Source organism: Rhinoraja longicauda, chromosome 7, assembly GCF_053455715.1.
Source record: "Rhinoraja longicauda isolate Sanriku21f chromosome 7, sRhiLon1.1, whole genome shotgun sequence".
Classification (NCBI taxonomy): domain Eukaryota; kingdom Metazoa; phylum Chordata; class Chondrichthyes; order Rajiformes; family Arhynchobatidae; genus Rhinoraja; species Rhinoraja longicauda.
This window is the reverse complement of record NC_135959.1, coordinates 54,270,893-54,291,023: the sequence shown is the minus strand read 5'-3', so window position 1 is coordinate 54,291,023 and position 20,131 is coordinate 54,270,893. Positions and strand designations below refer to the sequence as shown.

The 20,131-nt window shown below is 42.1% G+C and overlaps 1 protein-coding gene across 2 annotated transcripts in view; it reads right to left on the bottom strand.

Annotated features, from left to right (window-relative positions):
- Nucleotides 1–20,131, bottom strand: part of rev1 (REV1 DNA directed polymerase) — an 87,611-nt gene that overhangs the window by 6,122 nt on the left and 61,358 nt on the right. For both annotated transcript variants that reach the window (XR_013547484.1, XM_078402609.1), the window contains exons 16-22: nt 14,405–14,567; nt 9,989–10,167; nt 7,188–7,421; nt 6,978–7,059; nt 5,253–5,437; nt 3,524–3,680; nt 2,639–2,741 (exon numbers count right to left, since the gene is read on the bottom strand). Coding sequence is in view for 1 of the 2 variants with exons in the window: in XM_078402609.1 (XP_078258735.1) it covers nt 2,639–2,741; nt 3,524–3,680; nt 5,253–5,437; nt 6,978–7,059; nt 7,188–7,421; nt 9,989–10,167; nt 14,405–14,567 (1,103 nt within the window). In the remaining variant the exon portion in view is untranslated. The remainder of the gene's footprint in view (nt 1–2,638; nt 2,742–3,523; nt 3,681–5,252; nt 5,438–6,977; nt 7,060–7,187; nt 7,422–9,988; nt 10,168–14,404; nt 14,568–20,131) is intronic.

The window sequence follows — 20,131 nt, the reverse complement described above, 5'->3', positions numbered from 1 at the left end:
TCAAACGCTAGGGAGTAGAAATAGGTTTTCAGCCTGGACTTAAAGGAGTCGATGGAGGGGGCAGTTCTAATGGGGAGAGGGATGCTGTTCCACAGTCTAGGAGCTGCAACCGCAAAAGCGCGGTCACCCCTGAGCTTAAGCCGAGACCGCGGGATAGTCAGTAGCCCCATGTCGGCCGACCTGAGGGAACTGGAGATAGAGTCCCAGATTTTTGATATGGGGGGGAGCCCGTTTAGGGCTTTGTATGTGAATAGGGGGAGCTTGAAGTTGATTCTGTACTGTACTGGGAGCCAGTCGAGAGAGGCCAGAATCGGGGTGATGTGGTCCCTTTTACGGGTACCCGTCAGGAGTCTCGCTGCGGCGTTTTGGGCCAATTGCAGGCGGGACAGGGATGATTAGCTGATCCTAGTGTATAGGGAGTTGCAGTAGTCTAGGCGGGAGGAAATGAATGTGTGGATGATTTTTTCAATGTCGTCAAATTGGAGAAATGGTTTGATTTTAGCTATGATACGAAGCTGGAAGAAGCTGGCTTTTACCACAGCGTTGACTTGCTTGTCTAACTTTAATGCAGAGTCAAATATCACGCCAAGGTTTTTGACATGCGGTTTGACGAGGGAGGATAGGCTTCCAAGGCTGCCTGTTATCGTTTTGATGGAGTCGGGGGGGGGGGGGGGGGGCGAATAGGATGACCTCAGACTTGCTCTCGTTTAGTTGAAGGAGGTTCTGTGCCATCCAACATTTTATGTCCTCAAGGCAGTGCATGAGGCTGATTAAATTTGACCGGTTGTTGGGTTTCAGGAGGAGATAAAGCTGTGTGTCATCCGCATAGCAGTGGAAAGAAATGCCGTGCCTTTGAATGATTTGGCCGAGGGGGAGCATGTACAGAGAGAAGAGAATGGGGCCTAGGGTGGAACCCCGTAGGAGAGGCTAGCTGGGAAAGAGGAATAATTGCCTATGTTGATGGATAAATTAGAGCTGTGTTTATATATAGTCCCCCCCCATTTCAGGGCACCATAATGTTTGAGACACAGCAATGTCACGTAAATGAAAGTAGTCATGTTTAGTATTTTATTGCATATCCTTTGCATGCAATGACTGCTTGAAGTCTGCGATTCATGGACATCACCAGTTGCTGGGTGTCTTCTCTGGTGATGCTCTGCCAGGCCTGTATTGCAGCCATCTTTAGTTTCTGCTTGTTTTGGAGGCTAGTCCCCTTCAGTTTTCTTTTCAACATATAAAAGGCATGCTCAATTGGGTTCAGATCAGGTGATTGACTTGGCCACTTTTTAGCTTTGAAAAACTCCTTTGTTGCTTTAACAGTATGTTTGGGATCATTGTCTTGCTGTAGAATGAACCACTGGCCAATGAGTTTTGAGGCATTTGTTTGAACTTGAGCAGATAGGATGTGTCTAAACACTTCAGAATTCATTATGCTACTACCATCAGCAGTTGTATCATCAATGAAGATAAGTGAGCCAGTACCTTCAGCAGCCATACAAGCCCAGGCCATAACACCCCCACCACTGTGTTTCACAGATGAGGTGGTATGATTTGGATATTGGGCAGTTCATTCTCTCCTCCATACTTTGTTCTTGCCATCACTCTGATATAAGTTAATCGTCGTCTCATCTATCCACAAGACATTTTCCAGAACCGTGGTTGCCCTTTTAAGTACTTCTTGGCAAACTGTAACTTGGCCATCCTATTTCTGCCGCTAACCAGTGGTTTACATCTCACAGTGTTGTCTCTGTATTTCTGTTCATGAAATCTTCTGTGGACAGTGGTCATTGACAAATCTGCACCTGGCTCCTGAAGAGTGTTTCTGATCTGTCAGACAGGTGTTTGGGGATTTTTCCTTTTTATAGAGAGAATTCTTCTGTCATCAGCTGTGGAGGTCTTCCTTGGCCTGCCAGTCCCTTTGCGATTTGTAAGCTCACCAGTGCTCTCTTTCTTCTTAATGATGTTCCAAACAGTTGATTTTGGTACGCCTAAGGTTTGGCTGATGTCTCTAACAGTTTTATTCTTGTTTCTCAGTCTCATAATGGCTTCTTTGACTTTCATTGGCACAGCAATAAAAGTTTCCAAAGGTAATGGAAAGACTGGAGGAAAGACTAGGTGCAGAGAGCTCTCTTATACCTGTACTAAGGAGGCAATTAAACACACCTGAGCAATTACAAACACCTGTGAAGCCATGTGTCCCAAACATTATGGTGCCCTGAAATGGGGGGACTATGTTTCAACACAGTTGTTATTTCTACTTGGTGAAACCAAAATGTGTAAAAATACCCTTTAATAAAATCTGACAATGTGCACTTTATCCACATGTGATTTTTTTCCATTACAAATCTCAAATTGTGGAGTACAGAGACAAATAATTAAATGATGGGTCTTTGTCCCAAACATTATGGAGGGCACTGTACATCCTCACTATATTTAACAATGAATTTATGTAACTCTCACAGAAACATACAACATTCATGCATTAATCTATGGCCACTTACAAAGTTTATCGTTCCACAAATAAATAGGATTCAAGCATGAGCTCACAGCAGAAAGTGCTCTTCAAAAGCATATTTTATCTATATATTATAGTTAACACAGTGAATACAGCATAGCTTGACAGATAAATGGATATTACCTTTTCATGTACTTAATAACGAGGTCCAATTTTTCTAGATCTTTTTCTTCAATGAGATCAGTGCAATACTTAACAACCTGTAGAATGTCCTCTTCTACTGGCTCTATACAAATATTTTTTTTAAATTGAGAAATTAGTGTTAGCAGAAATCCAATTTCGAATGCAATATTTTGTTTTATAGGGCATTGGACTTTCTGTATCTCCCATTTTTCTAAAACTTTAATTACCATGAAAAAGTTGCATAATTCTTCAAAACACAATTTTAACAAGAGGAATAGAATGCACAATTTCTCCCACTTTTCCACTGAAATGATACGTCTAATATCAAAATAATTCCTCTGTGACTGTGCATCCAAATGGCAGGTCATGTAGTGATAAACTTCAATCACCCTAAAGAAGTTCATTACTGGTCAGCCGCATTTGGAGTTGCAGGCAAACTCTGTGGAAGAGGCATAATTGCACAGGATTGCACAATGAATAAATATTAGTTTACCTTAATTTTAATACTAATATTCAAATCCAGAATCAACTGCCTTGCTGATATTTTACACTGAGCTCTAAAGAGTGTAGGAGTTATAAACAATTTGCAAAACATGCAGGGAGTCATTGAGTATGCGTGACATCTATTAACCCTATCACTTGGTCCATAGCTCTCCAGCACTATTTGTTGCCTACATTAATATTTTCCTTATGTGGCTTGATGTCAACTTATTTCATTCAGCATATATGAAATACTTTTTCCTTGAAAAAACTGATGTATGTAGTTGCAGCATTTCAGATGAGTACTGTGGCTTCCTATATTAGACTATTTTGTGAACTGTTTTGGTTCAAAATTAATCGCTGGCTTCAGTCAACAGGATGCTATTACCATTAATTTAGACATACCTCCGATGGTTGTAACCCATTCTTTGAGAAGTGATTTTACATCTTGCAGTTCATAGGCTCCAGCAAGGTTAGCTCTCAGATGCACTGAGTCAGTGCAATTTTCATGCTGTAAGGATACACCAGCCTGGTGGTTGGATGTGGAAGCAACAGGATCACCCTGTAAACAAATAAAAACTGGTCATGTAAAATGATTTACACACTAGCTCACTGATATTTAAGGAACTGCTACTTTTTTGGGGGGAGAACAGAACCATACAATTGCTATACTTCAGTAAGATGGTATCATCAGTTTAGATCCATTAACTGTACAACCAAGCTACATTAGTAAGAATGTGGTTGGAGGTTCATCCCAACAAGTAAACAACATTGTTTTACCAAGATTATCAAATATGTTTACCATACTGTTTACTAAAAGTAGTTTTTAAGATGCTGCAAAATCAACCTTTTTGGACTTTTCATTTGAATTGTAATGAATTGTAAGGAACACGAGTTAGTAAATACATTAAATAATGGCTGATATGACCTTAGTCTCAGCTCCATCTTTCTGACTGTACCCTGAGAATCCCCAACTTTTCTATAGTCTAAAAAACAATCCTGGCTTTGAGTACTTTCAGTGATTCAGTTTTCATAGCACTTGGGATTGAGAATTCCAAAGATACAAAGAGGTGAGAAATTACTCTTTATCTCAGTCCTAAAGGGGTAATCCAATTTTATATTTCATATGAGGGCACCTAAGTCAATCTTTACAATTGTATTCTGTAGCCAATCTCCAATTAAATAGCATTCTGCTTTTTGAGGATGACCTCACATTTCCCACGATATACTTTATCTCCCACATTTTTGCCCACTTGCTTTGGCTATCGCTATGCATTTGCAGACTTTTTGTATGATCTTCAACATTTTCTATCTGATCTCTTTATGTGCCATCAATAAATCTGGCCATGTAAGACAGCCCCTTCATCTATGTCATGAAGATATCATAAATACTTGAGGCTTCTGCACTGATCTCTGTGGCATCTCACTATCTATTGCTTGCCAACCTGCGAATGTTCCATTAATTTTGACTCTCTTTTCTGTGAGCCAACCTTCAATCCAGGTTAATATATCCAGGCTATCGCTGTTAGCTTTAACCGTACGCAGTGGACTTTTATGTGTCACCCAAATTAAACTTGACTGAAATCCAAACACTGTCTACTGGTTCCCCTTTTGTTCTAACCTGTTTGTTAGAACTTTAATAAACTTGTCAAATGTGATTTGGCTTCCATAAAACCATTATGACTCTGCATGACTGTATTAAGATTTTTTAAATGTCTGGTCATTACCTCATCAAAAATAGATTCAAGTATTTTGTATCTTCCTGCTTTCTGTCTCCCTCTTTTCTTGAATAAGGGCATTATATTCTGAATCTACCATGGCTTTCCCAGAATTGAGGGAATTTTGGAATAACACAATCAATCCCCACATTTCTAAATTATGGGAAAATCCAAAAGATTCTGAATATTGTCTGTTAAGTGAATGATATCTTGCCAATTTAAATAAAATTTAGATAATGTACAACAAACAAGGTTCCCACTCAGTCAGAGCATCATGAAAATAAGGCGATTAGAACGGATACAGCATTTTTATGTACGACTAAATAAAATTAACTCAAAACAAATTATTAAGTTAAAACTAGACATAATTTAACTATTGAAGCAGATTTAGCGTAAATCTAGCAGCACAATATTACCTGAAAGTTTTCTTTGACTTGGCGTTCATGTCGGATCAAGTCAGGCAGTACGTTATGTGGACTGATTAACTTATTTTTAAGAGGACTTAGAGCTTTATTAGGACTGGTGTGATTCTTCTTTTTAAAACGTTTCTTTGATTTTTCAGGAAGAGTGGTCTTTAACTGTAGCAATTGATTTTTCATGCCTAAAAGAATAAGACAAATGTCATCACCTCTTTGAGGATCACACCCACATCGCTTCAGAAGCAAACAGTGAACCATTAACATACACTTTAGTAGCTTTTCCGGCCATTCTCACTCCAAAAGCTTCATGCTCCATCCATTTTCTTCATAATGCCAAATTCCTAATCTTTATGGTTACGTGCCCTGCTACCACAGTGAACAATCATTATTTTGTTTCCTTCATATTTTCTGGACCATCATCTATCATATCATATCATATATATACAGCCGGAAACAGGCCTTTTCGGCCCTCCAAGTCCGTGCCGCCCAGTGATCCCCGTACACTAGGGACAATTTTTACATTTACCCAGCCAATTAACCTACATACCTGTACGTCTTTGGAGTGTGGGAGGAAACCGAAGATCTCGGAGAAAACCCACGCAGGTCACGGGGAGAACGTACAAACTCCTTACAGTGCAGCACCCGTAGTCAGGATCGAACCTGAGTCTACTCACATCCTTTGTGAGACTGATTAAACTAAACTGCATTCCCTCTACAGATTCACATATATAAAATTACCTCAAGTAATGCAATGGATTGTGACTGCGTCTTGAAGGGTATACAAAGAAAGTGACCAAAACTGAAATAATCTCACTCCCAACATTCCCCATAGGCACCTGTGAATCGCTGCTTCTGTACCTTGCAGTTTTACAGTTTAGCTCAGGAACTCTAAATTGAGGAAGGGATAGCCCCAAGTATAAATACTCAATGCTGAGAACAGAAATACTTGATACTGTTTAAAACTCATACAATTTGTTCAAAGATTCTTCCAGTTATTGTTAAATAATTTTATCAAACATAATTCAAAGGGAATATATAAAGATACAACCATACAGAAAGAGTGATTAGTGAGCAGCTTATACTGTAGAAACGTTACCACAAATAAGACAACTATTTTAAAATAATGCAAGGACAGAAAGCTTTGAGGCTAACTCTATTTCACTGACTGGTCTGAATTAAAAGAAGGCAACAACACAAATGGATATTTAAGTCAATGCATTCTCAATCAAATTTTCTTCAAATGTTATTATTTCCGCAAATTATAATGACTGGTTGCTGCAAAGACATTTCTCTTGAGAATGATAAGTAGATTGCACGTCTGTGAATAGTTGAATAGTTTGTATAAAAATTTTGAAACAAATGTCTTCATATTTTTTTAATGTCTGTGCCATAGATTTGGATTTTGGTCAACTGATGACGAAACGGGCAAGCAGTAATTCTGTCCTGCCACATACTCCCTCAATATAGTCCACAATACCTTAAGTTGCTATCTGTAGATTTATTGACCAGACAAACTTTATTAAATTAGATATTTATGAACGTTCACGCTGTTTCATAAATGTGAGTGACAATTAGTCTCCCTGCGAATTGCTTTAACTTAAATGTCATTCATTTCTCCCTCATGTCTATCCATTTATAAAATTCTATTTAGTGAGAAATCTGAATAATTAGAGACTGCATCTGAATTAGTATCAAAGACCCCAGTATTACTAGTATTCTCACCTTGTCGATGTCTTTGATCATAAGCAATTTTTAGTTCTTCTTGTACATCAGGGGGAAGAGCAGCAAAAACCTCAGGATCGACCTGAAAATAAAATATCCTGAATACTAAATCCCTTTTATGTGATGAAGATTTGGTCATTTATACAGGTGGAGCTAATTGGTCATCAAGATTTACAAAAAGTTTAACCAGGACAATAAGTGACACTTTACCTGTGAAAATGCTGGGAGAGCTTCGATCATTCCAGCAGCACTGCTTGGTTCCTGAGCTCCTGGCAACTCAAGAATCAGTGTCCCCACTGACCCAGGTTCATTTCCAGTAGCAATGCCCCTCACTGATTCTTTGACACGGATATCACTAAAACTGGGTTGTTGTCGAGCTAAGAATGTCTGCTCCACCTGCGCTCTTATATCTGGAGGGAGCGCAGCCAAAACGCTAGGATCTATCTAAAAAAAAAAGAGAAAAACATAATATTACTCTTTTAAAAATGTTTGAGCACATTTTCTAAAAGGTTTAAATTTCAAATTTTTGGTGTACAAAGAATTAAAAAGCCATATCTTTGTACACTAGTAATAAAATATCTAATAAAAACCATACAATACACAAATTTCACAAAGCAATGAGTCAAGAATAAAGTACTCACTTTAAACATAAAATTATGCAATTTTCTTTTAAAATCATCATTAATTGACAATTTAATTGCAGCATTCCCAATGAATATAAAAATACTATATTAATAACTCGCTATTTAAAAAAATTCACTACTTCAGTATTTCAATAATTCACTACTTAAAAAATGAATACTTTTAGATCTATACATGTTCTAAAATCCACCTGACTTGCGGTGTAAAATGTCCAAAGATGTATACAGCATGCTCCAAAGGTTATTCTGTACATAGAAAGGTTAAATCTTACCAAGAGTCGAAGAGCTGAAAGTAAGCATGCAGGTACAACAGGCGGTGAAGAAAGCTAATGGCATGTTGGTCTTCATTACGAGGATTTGATTTTAGGAGCAAGGAGGTCCAACTGCAGTTCTACAGGGCCCTGGTGATACCACACCTGGTGTATTGTGCGCAGTTTGGTCTCCTAATTGGAGAAAGGACATTCTTGCTGTTGAGGGAGTGCAGTGTAGGTTCACCAGGTTAATTCCCGGAATGGCGGGACTGACATATGATGAAAGAATGGATCGACTGGGCTTATATTCACTGGAATTTAGAAGGATGAGAGCGGATCTTATAGAAACATATAAAATTATTAAAGGATTGGACAGGCGAGATGCAGGAAAAATGTTCCCCATGTTGGGGGAGTCCAGAACCAGGGGTTACAGTTTAAGAATAAGGGGTAGGCCATTTAGGACTGAGATGAGGAACATCTTTTTCACCCAGAGTGTTGTGAATCTGTGGAATTCACAGAAGGCAGTGGAGGCCAATTCACTGGATGTTTTCAAGAGAGAGTTAGATTTAGCTCTTAGGGCTAATGGAATCAAGGGATATGGGGAAAAAGTAGGACGAGGGCACTGATTTTAGATGATCAGCCATGATTATATTGAATGGCAGTGCTGGCTCAAAGGGCCGAATGGCCTATTCCTGCACCTGTTTTCTATGACCAATTAAGTTTACTTTTTTAGAAATGTCCAAATCGGATTTGAAAATAGGTTGGCACATTTGGCCTCAGTCGTTCTCAGAACATTGGGCAAGGTTCCTCCTTCCGAATGCTATTGTGTGACCAGTGTTGGAAGTGTGTGAAAAAGGGTGTCAGACTAATAGATGAACATTGTCCCAGTACATTAATTAATACCTTGAAGTGCTTTCTCTCAAAATTCACACAGGAACATAGTCACTTGGAAAAGTTACCAAGAAAGCTTAACCCCGGAAATGAGTGTGTTTTTGTGCAAAAAAAAGAAAAAAATGATAGAAAACATGAAAAAAGTTCACCATACTGTTTTTGACAGGCACTGAAAAACTGATTTGGAATAGGCCTTCCATCAATTTTTCATTTGGTGGAGTGCCATAAATAACATTTACAATAACTTTTACCAGAACAATGAACTCTCAAGAAACAAAAGATAAAATTAGTTTCAAGAAGTCAAATGTGTAGGAAGGAACTGTAGATGCTGATTTAAACCGACAATAGACACAAAAAGCTGGAGTAACTCAGCGGGACAGGCAGCATCCCTGGAGAGAAGGAATGGGTGACGTTTCGGGTCGAGACCCTTCTTCAGACATAAGTTTAATGTTGGGATCGCCTTTTCTGAACAGATTGTTCTCATCACCACACCCCATTTCTTTAAAATAAATCATGTACTTTCATATTCATATTTCAAAATTGAAAACACTGAAATCGATGGAAAAAAAATATGGTCAGGAGTTCCAAGTAAAATAACTTAAATTCCAGTCTCTGAAAATGTCATGGCTTTTAAAACCAAGGAATGATCAAAGCCAAGGAAGTTCTTTTAATTCTTCTCAAAGATCACAAATTTGATAGAACAAAAGAGATGATCCTACACTACAATTTTTAAAATAACATCCGTGCATCAAAGAGCCTGTCTAAAGTCATAATGCAACTGTGAAATTGACCTGCATGGATCCAAGTGTTGTTCAAGTTGTTTAAATATACAATGAGTGAAAACTTAGTGATGCACGTTATATTTACACAATAGCAATCATTCTTAAGTTGAAAAACATCATGGGCAAGAGCTCTATTCTTTATTGCAGTTATTGTCCAGGGAAAGAATGATATAGCTATTCTGGGTCTGAAGAAGGGTGGCTGAAACATCAACCATCCCTTTTTTCCAGAGATGCTTCCTGACCCGCTGAGTTACTCCACCACTTTGTGACTATCTATCTCAGATCTACATCTAGGTAACTTAACTATTAGTTGTCTTAGATGGTGGAAGGAGATATTGATAATCTTTTGAAATAATATTTCATGTACAGATATAAATTAAAACAATAGACCCCAGCTTAATCAAAAAGCCCTTGTGTTGTTGTCGTTATAGATACTTGCACATTACCTGAGAAGGGGATGGCACTTCAATATTAATGCCAGCTCTTTCCTTACGGGCAGGTGTGTTCTCCGAGGTATGCACTTCACCAGTTTTTAATGAGGTTTCTGAACTTCTGAGATGTGCGTTAGATGAAAGCTGGGGAGAGTTTCCAGTTGTTTGTACCTTTTTTCTTGCAGGAACAGGGTCTGTGAACATATGTAAGAAAATACGGCAAAGTGAGTGGTAGAGTTAGTACATGATGTTTTTGGAAAAATTGATACATGTGAAATGTAACAGCGGTTAAATGCCTTACAGTTTTTATCGATGGTTGCACAGTGGCCTCAGAAAATTTTACTATCTTCTCTTAAGTAAATTGGAAGGTTGTCCCAACTGAATGGTCTACGTTGTATTATCTGGAAATACTTTATGCACAAAACCCAATAAGATAAATATGAAATTCTATAAATACTTTAGCAATTACATTTTCACCATAAATGCAAGTGATAAATCACATGAACTAAAGAAGATTGAATTGTAATTCAGATATATTTCATTTTCAGTATTACAGTACAATACTGTTTAAATACCACAATCGTTCAAATGCCAATTTTGAAAGCTGACTTGTCCACTGTGTGAAATACATTTACTCAGTGGGTGAATATTTAATGCTTTATTTAATGATGAGATTATCTCATCTTAATCTTTTCAAAGTCACTGCATATTGCCCTGAGTAAAATAAAGAAATACATCTTTTGGCCTCAGTCAAGTAATGACAGATGTGTATAGTGCAAAGAAATAACTGCAGGTGGGAGACTAAATTTGCTAATATTTAGAAATGCTCAAATGGGGAAACTATTCAATTTCACCATATTGTTTGTAATTTGAAATTGTTGATCTGTTATTTGAACTTTGGTGAAGAACAGATGCCTTGGGTATATTTGTGTTATATTTGGCATTGTGTGGAAATTGCACATACATTTTGGGTGATAACTATAATCTTAATCCTATGAGATTTAGCTCATCATCAGCAATCCAGGCATGTTTCGTTTCTAAACTGCGACACTGGAAAGTAATTAATAGTACAAAGATGTAATTGTATGAACAAATGAAGACTTTTGTCTGCCTGCCAAAAAAAGTCTGCTACGTTTGTGTTAGTAGGTACTATAGCAATGTTTAAGAAACATTTAAATAGGTACATTGATAGGATAGGTTTAGAGGGAGATGGGCCAAACGCAGGCAGGTGGGACTAGTATAAATGGGGCTTGTTGGGCTGAAGGGCCTGCTTCCACGCTGGATGACCCTATGACTCTGTATGACTAAATGGCTTCACAAATGTGGCAATATTTTCAAGAAGGTTGGTAATAAAGTATATTAAATTGAGTATGTTGATAATAGGACAGAGTTGTCAAAGAAAGTTTCTTTAAATTAAGTCCAGGTTTAATCCTGTGGCAAGACTAAATTCTTGCTATTAGTTCTTTAATTTGGTCATGGTTCACAACAGGTTAATATTTGGCTTCACTCACACAAAATATATCTAATTCATGGTGTTACAGTAATTAATTTATCTAAAAATAAACATGAAAGTTACTAGAGAAATTATAACTCTTATTTTCTGTTATGAAGAACATAATAGTCCATTCTTTGGTCAAATTAGTAGCATTTTCTATGGGATTTTTCACAAAGATCAGCATGATCTCGGAATCAACTGTGCCTCTAAAAATTCAACCATTTATTTTATGTTCTCAAGGCCATAACAAATGCTATTGTATACAACTCTCTGGAATTCATGCAATTGTTTAAGTACTACATAGGCACACAACCAAATTACTCCTCGGCGAAGGGGCTTGATCTATATTATTGGATTTGAAAATATAATTCTGGTCCAGGATAAGTGCAGTGTTTCATTCAAATTAAACAAATCTTGTGTTTCGCCGCAGTGTCAGTAAATTGATATTTCACTTGCAAGGTCACTAATTAACCTGCGATCTCACTATATTTCATTATAGAGAGGAGAGAGCCATCGAACTTTGCAGCACAGGTCACAGCCGTTCAATTAATCAATTCCAGAACAATTCAATGCACTTCAGCTATCCAATGTATTCCAGCATAATGCGAACAAAAAGGGCAGGCCATATGAGGAACTCAGCAGACCAGGCAGCATCTGTGTAGACAAATAGACAGTCGACCTATTGGGTAAAGACCCTTTATCTCTATTGCAGATGCAGAGGGGAAGGAGCCAGAATAGAGAGTTGGAGGAAGGATGGGGCAAAAGCTTGTGATAGGTGGATACTTGTTAGGAGGGGCTGATGGGCAGATAAGTGTCAGGTGGGTAGGGAAGGGCGAAGTTAGCGACAGAGGCTGAGTGGTAAAAAGTATAGAACAAAAGACTGCAGATTATGGAATTTGATAGGAAAGGAAGGTGCAGAGTGGAACTGAATAAAAAGGGATGGTGTCGGATGGGACCAACAGAGGGAAGGAAGGGGGGGGGGGGGGGGCGGAAGGGATCCAAAGGGAGGAGTGTAAGGGTGATGGGGGGACAAAGGGAAAAGAAAGTGCAATGGTGGGCTGGGGCAGGAGGGTGATCTTGTGGGAAGAAAGGAATGTACAGTAGCCCCTGCAAAAAAGGGATAAGGAGGGGTAGATGAGACTCATGGTAGCATCTTGTTTTAGCTGGCAGAAATGTCGACTAATGATGTACTGGATGTGGGATGAAAAGCAAGGAGTAAGGGAACTCTCTCCCTGTTCTGACCGTGGCGAGGTGGGGTGAGTTCAGAAGTGAAGTATATGGCGGAGATACGGGTAAAGGCTTGGTCAACTACACTGCGTTGATGAGGGCAAAAGGAAGTCTGATTTCCTGGAAAAAATGTCCAGGAGTGAAAAGCTTCATTTTGGAAACAGATGTGGTGGAGATGGAGAAACTGAGAAAGGGTAGGTGTCCATGCAGGATGGGAGAAAGTGTAGACTAAATCTTATTCATGTATTGTTCTCAGCATTAAATATTTGCCTAATCTTCTCTCACTGGATACAGTACTTTTGTCCCAGTCATACCCTGTCATATACAATCCACATTCACAAAATTATTGATAATCTCCGTGCCTCTTTGGTGACCATTTTAAATTATCAACCTCTCACTGATTTTCCAAAGAAAGAAAATAATGGTTCTCTTTTCATTATCAATATCCTACATCAGTTTGCAACATTTTACTAAATCGCCTCAATCTGCTTGGCAGGAAAGAAATCTCAACGTTTCATCTCTGTATTACCATTCATTTCCCATTCTTGGCATCACTGTAACAAGTCTACGTTGAAGGGTCTCTGTATGTTAATAGCTCTTCTGATTGGGCTGCCTAAAATCTGCCTTCAAAGTTCTAACTGTGTTTATATAAATTTAATAACCCCTTTATTCTTGCACTCAAGGTTCCAATTTAAAAAGAAACTGAAAGTTTACAATTATGGCTTCATCCATTTGTCCTTTCATGGAATTATATATCAGGGCCTCTAGATAATGCAGAAACAATTTGAACTGGTAAAGGAGTTGCAATAGAAAAAGCAATAGACACATTGTATTTTACACATGTTTGATTTATGCATCTTTTAAATACCAAAGCTTGATTTACACATTCGTTCGTATTTTGGGAATAAAGCGCTTAAATTTACTACTGATAGTGTAGTTGCATATGTGTTTAATTTAATCCTTTTTGAATTACGTGCCACTTTTCAGGCAAGTATCCTCTGCGTAAAACGTGAGGTGCATCTATATATGTGTGTATATATATATATATATATATATTCGTATCAATAAATAGTTCCATGTTTACACTACAGGCAAAACATGATGATATGATGTAGCAACAGGTGATGACACTGTTGAATTAGAAGCAAAGCTACGACCATATAATTCAGAGGCACTTTTAGTAGCTGATGGTAATTAACAATTTGTTACAGAAATTAAGAGTTAAAAATTCAGCAGACTTTGAATAATTATTACAATTGTCTAAACAAAGTATAACCACAGTATGCTACACACAGCTCTCTTTCAAATAGATGCATGTCCACTGAGGTAGCATGCACCCTTTTCCACAAATAAGTTTGCTTTTTTTGCAGGGCAATTTTTTTCACATGGGTCTTAAAAATACAATTGTCAGAGAGAAAACACTACAGAAAAGGTATACATTTCCTATGTAGTCACAGACAAGCTGAATTGTAGCATACACAATCGGATGTGTGGCAGCTGGATTTCTCTCTATTTTCATATGAATGGATTATTTTTCCCCCCATATATTGTCTATGTAAAATTCTCTTTGCTAATTTGAAATAAAAGTTTTCTTCACCCTCTCCTTTTTCCTTCAATCGTTCTCATCTTCACTTTTTTTCCATGCTACCTCTGCCTCTGCTTCCGTTTCTCACACAGTAGGGGGCACTCAACTCTTCAAATGTGCTCACCTTCTGAAAGCCTGTGTTCCACAGTTTTCCTTGATCTGGATGCCTGAAACAGATCCACCTTTGGGCATGATAACGCACCAGCACCATTATTCCGTACAAATGAAGAGAATGAATTAAGTGAAGCTTTGGTATCCGGGATTAACTGATGCATTTGAATTCCAACCTAAAGAAAAATAAGAGAAAAACTAGACTACATTGAAATTCATCTTTATGCAATTAAAATGTTACAATTTTTTTCATATTTCACAGTTTAACTGCATCACATGTTTTACAACTGCAAGCATACTTCACAATTATTCAATTTGTTCAAAGAATGATTCTTCATACAATAGTGCAACTGGCAATTGGGGATTTACTAGAAAAAGCAGAACAGATTATTGCACAAACTACATAAATATTCCTTAAATAAATCTAATGTAGGACGATCTAAGTTATGACCTAATGAATTATCTGAAAGTTTGGGCCTAGTGCATCTACATATGTTCCAAATCATTTCCCTTTTCCTACATTACTTCTTCAGACTGCCAATAAATTGTCCAAATATAGTTTTTCACATAATCTGTAATTTACTTCAAAACTAATAATGTGGTTATTTATGCTTCAACCAGAAGAACAATTAACTGTATCAACATGATCATAATGATTCGTGATTTTCAAAACCATTAAATCTCCTCTGCACTGGCCTCTCTGCACTAAGGAGAACAACCCTACCATCTCGAATCTCTCCATGTGTCTGAAGTACCTAATCACTGGCATTCTTTTAGGAAATCCATTCTGCCTCCTCTCAAAGGCCTCAAAATAGTTAATGATATGGTGCCAACTGAAAATGGTACTTGAGATAGCCTAAATTTTATTTTAAATTGTGCCACTTTAACAGTATTCTTTTTGTTTGGATTTTGGAAGCCTGGTAATTGATTCCCAAATGAAATGTTGTTCATTATGGCGAGTCCGGAAACTTGTTCGTTGTAGAAGAAGTTTATTGCGACAGCAATATTCGAATACAAAGGTTAAACAACAAGGTAACGGACAACCATCAAAAACTCACTGTCTTATATCATATCATATCATATATCTACAGCCGGAAACAGGCCTTTTCGGCCCTCCAAGTCCGTGCCGCCCAGTGATCCCCGTACATTAACACTATCCTACACCCACTAGGGACAATTTTTTTTTTATTTTTTTTTGCATTTACCCAGCCAATTAACCTACATACCTGTACGTCTTTGGAGTGTGGGAGGAAACCGAAGATCTCGGAGAAAACCCACGCAGGTCACGGGGAGAACGTACAAACTCCTTACAGTGCAGCACCCGTAGTCAGGATCGAACCTGTGTCTCCGGCGCTGCATTCGCTGTAAAGCAGCAACTCTACCGCTGCGCTACCGTGCCGCCCAAGACTTCGAAGACTTCTCTGAACTACTCTTTTCGGGCGCCAAAAGCGCACATGACATCGCTGTCCAATCAGCAATGTCGCTCTCTGGACCAATCCCTACGGTCGCGCCCACACGTGACTTTTCCGGCCAATCTGAGGGTTCGACGACCAGGACCACTCTCTATGGTCGCTACATGACCCCCCCCAGAACCCGAGGTACGGAACCTAGTAGGGAGCCGGATTTCGCGACCAGAACGAGTAAGGAGAGGAGCAGCCTGAACCACAGGAGCCTGGGATTCTGTGCTTGGTGGAACAGCCTGAGCGGGGGGTTCTGGACTGATCGGGACTGCTGGAGGCCAGCCTCTCCTAGGTGGTTGGCCGACCAGGACTGGTTGGTCCGGATCCAAGTGTGCAGGTTTCAGCCTGGACACCGAGACGAGCTCACTCCTGCCGCCCACGTCTAAGGTGAAGGTAGCCGTCCCCTTACGCAAAACCCGGAACGGCCCTTCGTAGACCTTCTGCAGCGGGGTACGATGGGAATCTTTTCGCAAAAACACAAACTCACAGTCCTTCAGGGAAGGTGGTTCGTGTACCATGGGACACCCATGACGTGAAGTCGGAACTGGGGCCAGGGAACCCACCCGTGCCCGGAGCGAAGCTAAAACTGATGGGACTGGAGGCAGCTGTTCGGGGGGGTCCGGAAGCAAATCCCCGGGTATTCTAAGTGGCGAGCCATATACTAGCTCCGCGGACGAAGTACCGAGAACTTGCTTAGGAGCAGTCCGGATGCCCAGAAGGACCCAGGGGAGTTGGTCCACCCAGTCCGGGCCTTCAAGCCTCGCACTGAGGGACGCTTTAAGTTGACGGTGGAACCTCTCTACAAGTCCATTTGCCTGGGGGTGGTATGCAGTAGTGGGTTGTAACTTGGAATCATACAGCTCTGCGAGCGCGGCCCAGAGGGACGAAGTGAACTGCGGCCCCCTGTCAGTGGTAATAACTGCCGGGACCCCGAAACGTGCTACCCAATGGAGGGCCAAAGTCCTGGCACAAGAGGCTGCCGAGATATCAGACAATGGGAAAGCCTCTGGCCACCGGGTGAACCGATCCACCACCGTGAGGAGATGGGTGTAGCCCCGGGAGGAAGGCAAGGGCCCGACTAAATCCACGTGGATGTGGAAAAAACGAACTGCTGGGACCTCGAACTCCTGTACGGGGGGCTGGACATGTCGCTGGACTTTAGCGGTCTGGCAGGGAACGCAGGAACGGGCCCAACCAGCTACCTGTTTGCGCAGGCCATGCCAGACAAACCGAGCGGCTACTAACGCAGAGGTGGAGCGTATGGACGGGTGCGCCAGCCCGTGAATGGCATCGAAAACCCGGCGCTGAAGGAGGGCGGCACTACCGGCCTGGGACGGGGAAGGGAAACATCACACCAGACTTTTGTGCCTTCCGACCCGCAGGCTAACTGAGCCAACTTCAACCCCGAAGTGGTGGACTGGTATGCCGAAGCGGTATCCGCCAGAAGCTGTGCTTCCGCAAGCTCCTGGGGATCCACCTCGCAGTCCACCGCCGAAATGGGGGAACAAACAGGCCTAGACAGGGCGTCAGCAACGGCATTAAGCTTACCTGCGACATGACGGACATCGGTGGTAAATTCGGAGATGGCAGTCAGGTGCCGCTGCTGGCGGGCCGACCATGGGTCAGACAATTTGAAAAATGCAAATGTTAATGGTTTATGGTCCGTAAAGGCCACAAATGGGCGGCCTTCAAGGAAATACCTGAAATGACGAACAGCTAAATAGAGGGCCAGAAGCTCTCGGTCAAATGCGCTATACTTCAGCTCAGCCGAATTCAGTTGCCGGCTGAAAAAAGCCAAAGGCTGCCAAAGGCCACCGACCTGCTGCTCCAAAACCCCACCCACTGCCACGTCAGACGCATCAACCGTCAGGGCCGTGGGGGCGGAGGGGCTCGGGTGGACCAGCATGGTGGCGTCTGCCAAGGCTGCCTTAGCTGCTGTAAAAGCCGACTCTGCGGCCGGGGACCATATCAACTCTACCGGTTTACCCGCAAGGCACTGGAAGAGCGGGCGCATGACCTGCGCAGCTGCTGGAACGAACCTATGGTAGAAGTTAACCATACCTACGAACTCCTGCAGCCCTTTCACTGTGGTGGGCCTGGGAAATGCCCGGATAGCCTCCACCTTCGCGGGCAAAGGGGTGGCGCCGGCAGGGGTGATTCTGTGCCCTAAAAAATCGAGAGAAGGAAGGCCGAATTGACACTTGGAGGGTTGGATAATGAGCCCGTGGTCTTGGAGCCTCTGGAACACAGTCCGCAAGTGGACCTGGTGTTCCTGCACTGAGGGGCTGGCGACCAGGATGTCGTCCAAATAAATAAACACAAAGGGTAAACCCCGACCCACACGGTCCATCAGTCGCTGGAAAGCCTGTGCCGCGTTCTTTAAACCGAAAGGCATGCGCAACCATTCGAACAACCCGAACGGAGTGATCGTGGCAGTTTTTTGTATGTCCTCCGGCCGCACAGGAATTTGGTGGTATCCTCGCACCAAATCGATCTTGGAGAAAACCACCGCCCCTTCCAGCCCAGACGAAAAGTCCTGCAGGTGCGGTATGGGGTAGCGATCAGCCGTGGTGACAGCATTGAGACGCCGATAATCGCCACATGGTCTCCACCCCCCAGATGCTTTGGAGACCATATGCAACAGCGAGGCCCACGGGCTGTCGGACTGACGGACAATGCCCATTTCCTCCATTTTCCTGAATTCCGCCCGCGCCACCACCAGTTTGTCTGGCGGTAGTCTCCTGGCCCGAGCGAAAACGGGAGGCCCCTCGGTGCGAATGTGGTGGACCACGCCATGCTTGTCCAAAAGGGCGTCAAAATGCTGGATGAGCAGCTCTGGAAACTCCGCCAGGACCTCAGCATATGAGTCAGGGGCCGTGACAACGGCCTGGACAGTAGGGCTGAGCGGGGAGGCGATTGTCGGAGCGACGGGCTCCTCGCTGGCGGAGGGTCGGAGGCCATTACCGCGGACATCAGGGACCAGTGAAAAGGCCCAGAGAAAATCTGCGCCTAGGATCGCTTGTCTGACGTCTGCTACGATGAATGGCCATTCGTACGTGCGGAGGCCTAACACAAGGGACATGGGGCTGCCATTAACCGCGATGAGGGTGGGACCTGTCTTACCCGATCTGGTCTCGAGGTCGGTCGGCGGCACTATACTGACAATGGCTCCCGTGTCCACCAAAACTTCTGTGTCCGTGAATCGATCTCGGACGTAGAGGCGTCGGTTCTGGCCAATCGCAACTGCCCCTATGTACGATCGGCCGAGGCATTTCCCGCGAAAGTACAAGGTGAGCGGCAGTTGCGGGATTCTCTACCCCATCGTAGGTGATAATAGCACCAGCCGCGCTTGTGCGGATCTTTTTGGCGGGCTTTTGGAGAACTGGCGGGAGACGCGGCGCCATCTTGATGTCGCTGTGGCGTGGTCACTGATGTCGAGACCTTGTTGATCGAACCGCTTCCCTTCGATTTGGCCGCTATGAGCGCATCCGCTTTTTCTGCATATGCTTCGGGGTCCTTAAAAGAACCCCTAGCATCATCATCTCGGCCATGAGAACGGACGGCAGTCGATCTCCGAGATCCGGTAGATGCAGAAGTTTTTTAGCGCGATCGTGCCAATGGAACCCGAAGGTTCGTAGTAACAATGTCTTCATTGCCTCGTACTTGCTTTCCGCAGGCGGATTAACGATGAACCGCATCACGCGTATGGTCGTCTCCGGTGATAGAGCGCTGACGAGATAGTAATACTCGTCGCGTCGGCCGATATGTTTCTTAAATGAAATTGGGCTTCGGTGTGGACAAACCAAGATTGCGGTTGATGGGTCCAAAACGACGGAAGGTGAACGCTTACTGCGCTTAACTCCGGTGTGCCAGGCGCAGCATCCAACAACGGGGCGTTGTGTTCCTGCATGGTCGGTGATCGTCCAGATCACGTCGGGGTCACCAATATGGCGAGTCCGGAAACTTGTTCGTTGTAGAAGAAGTTTATTGCGACAGCAATATTCGAATACAAAGGTTAAACAACAAGGTAACGGACAACCATCAAAAACTCACTGTCTTCTTCGAAGACTTCTCTGAACTACTCTTTTCGGGCGCCAAAAGCGCACATGACATCGCTGTCCAATCAGCGATGTCGCTCTCTGGACCAATCCCTACGGTCGCGCCCACACGTGACCTTTCCGGCCAATCTGAGGGTTCGACGACCAGGACCACTCTCTATGGTCGCTACATCATCACGTTTTCTGCATTCCTACAGCATACTGCGGATTCAACTAAATAAT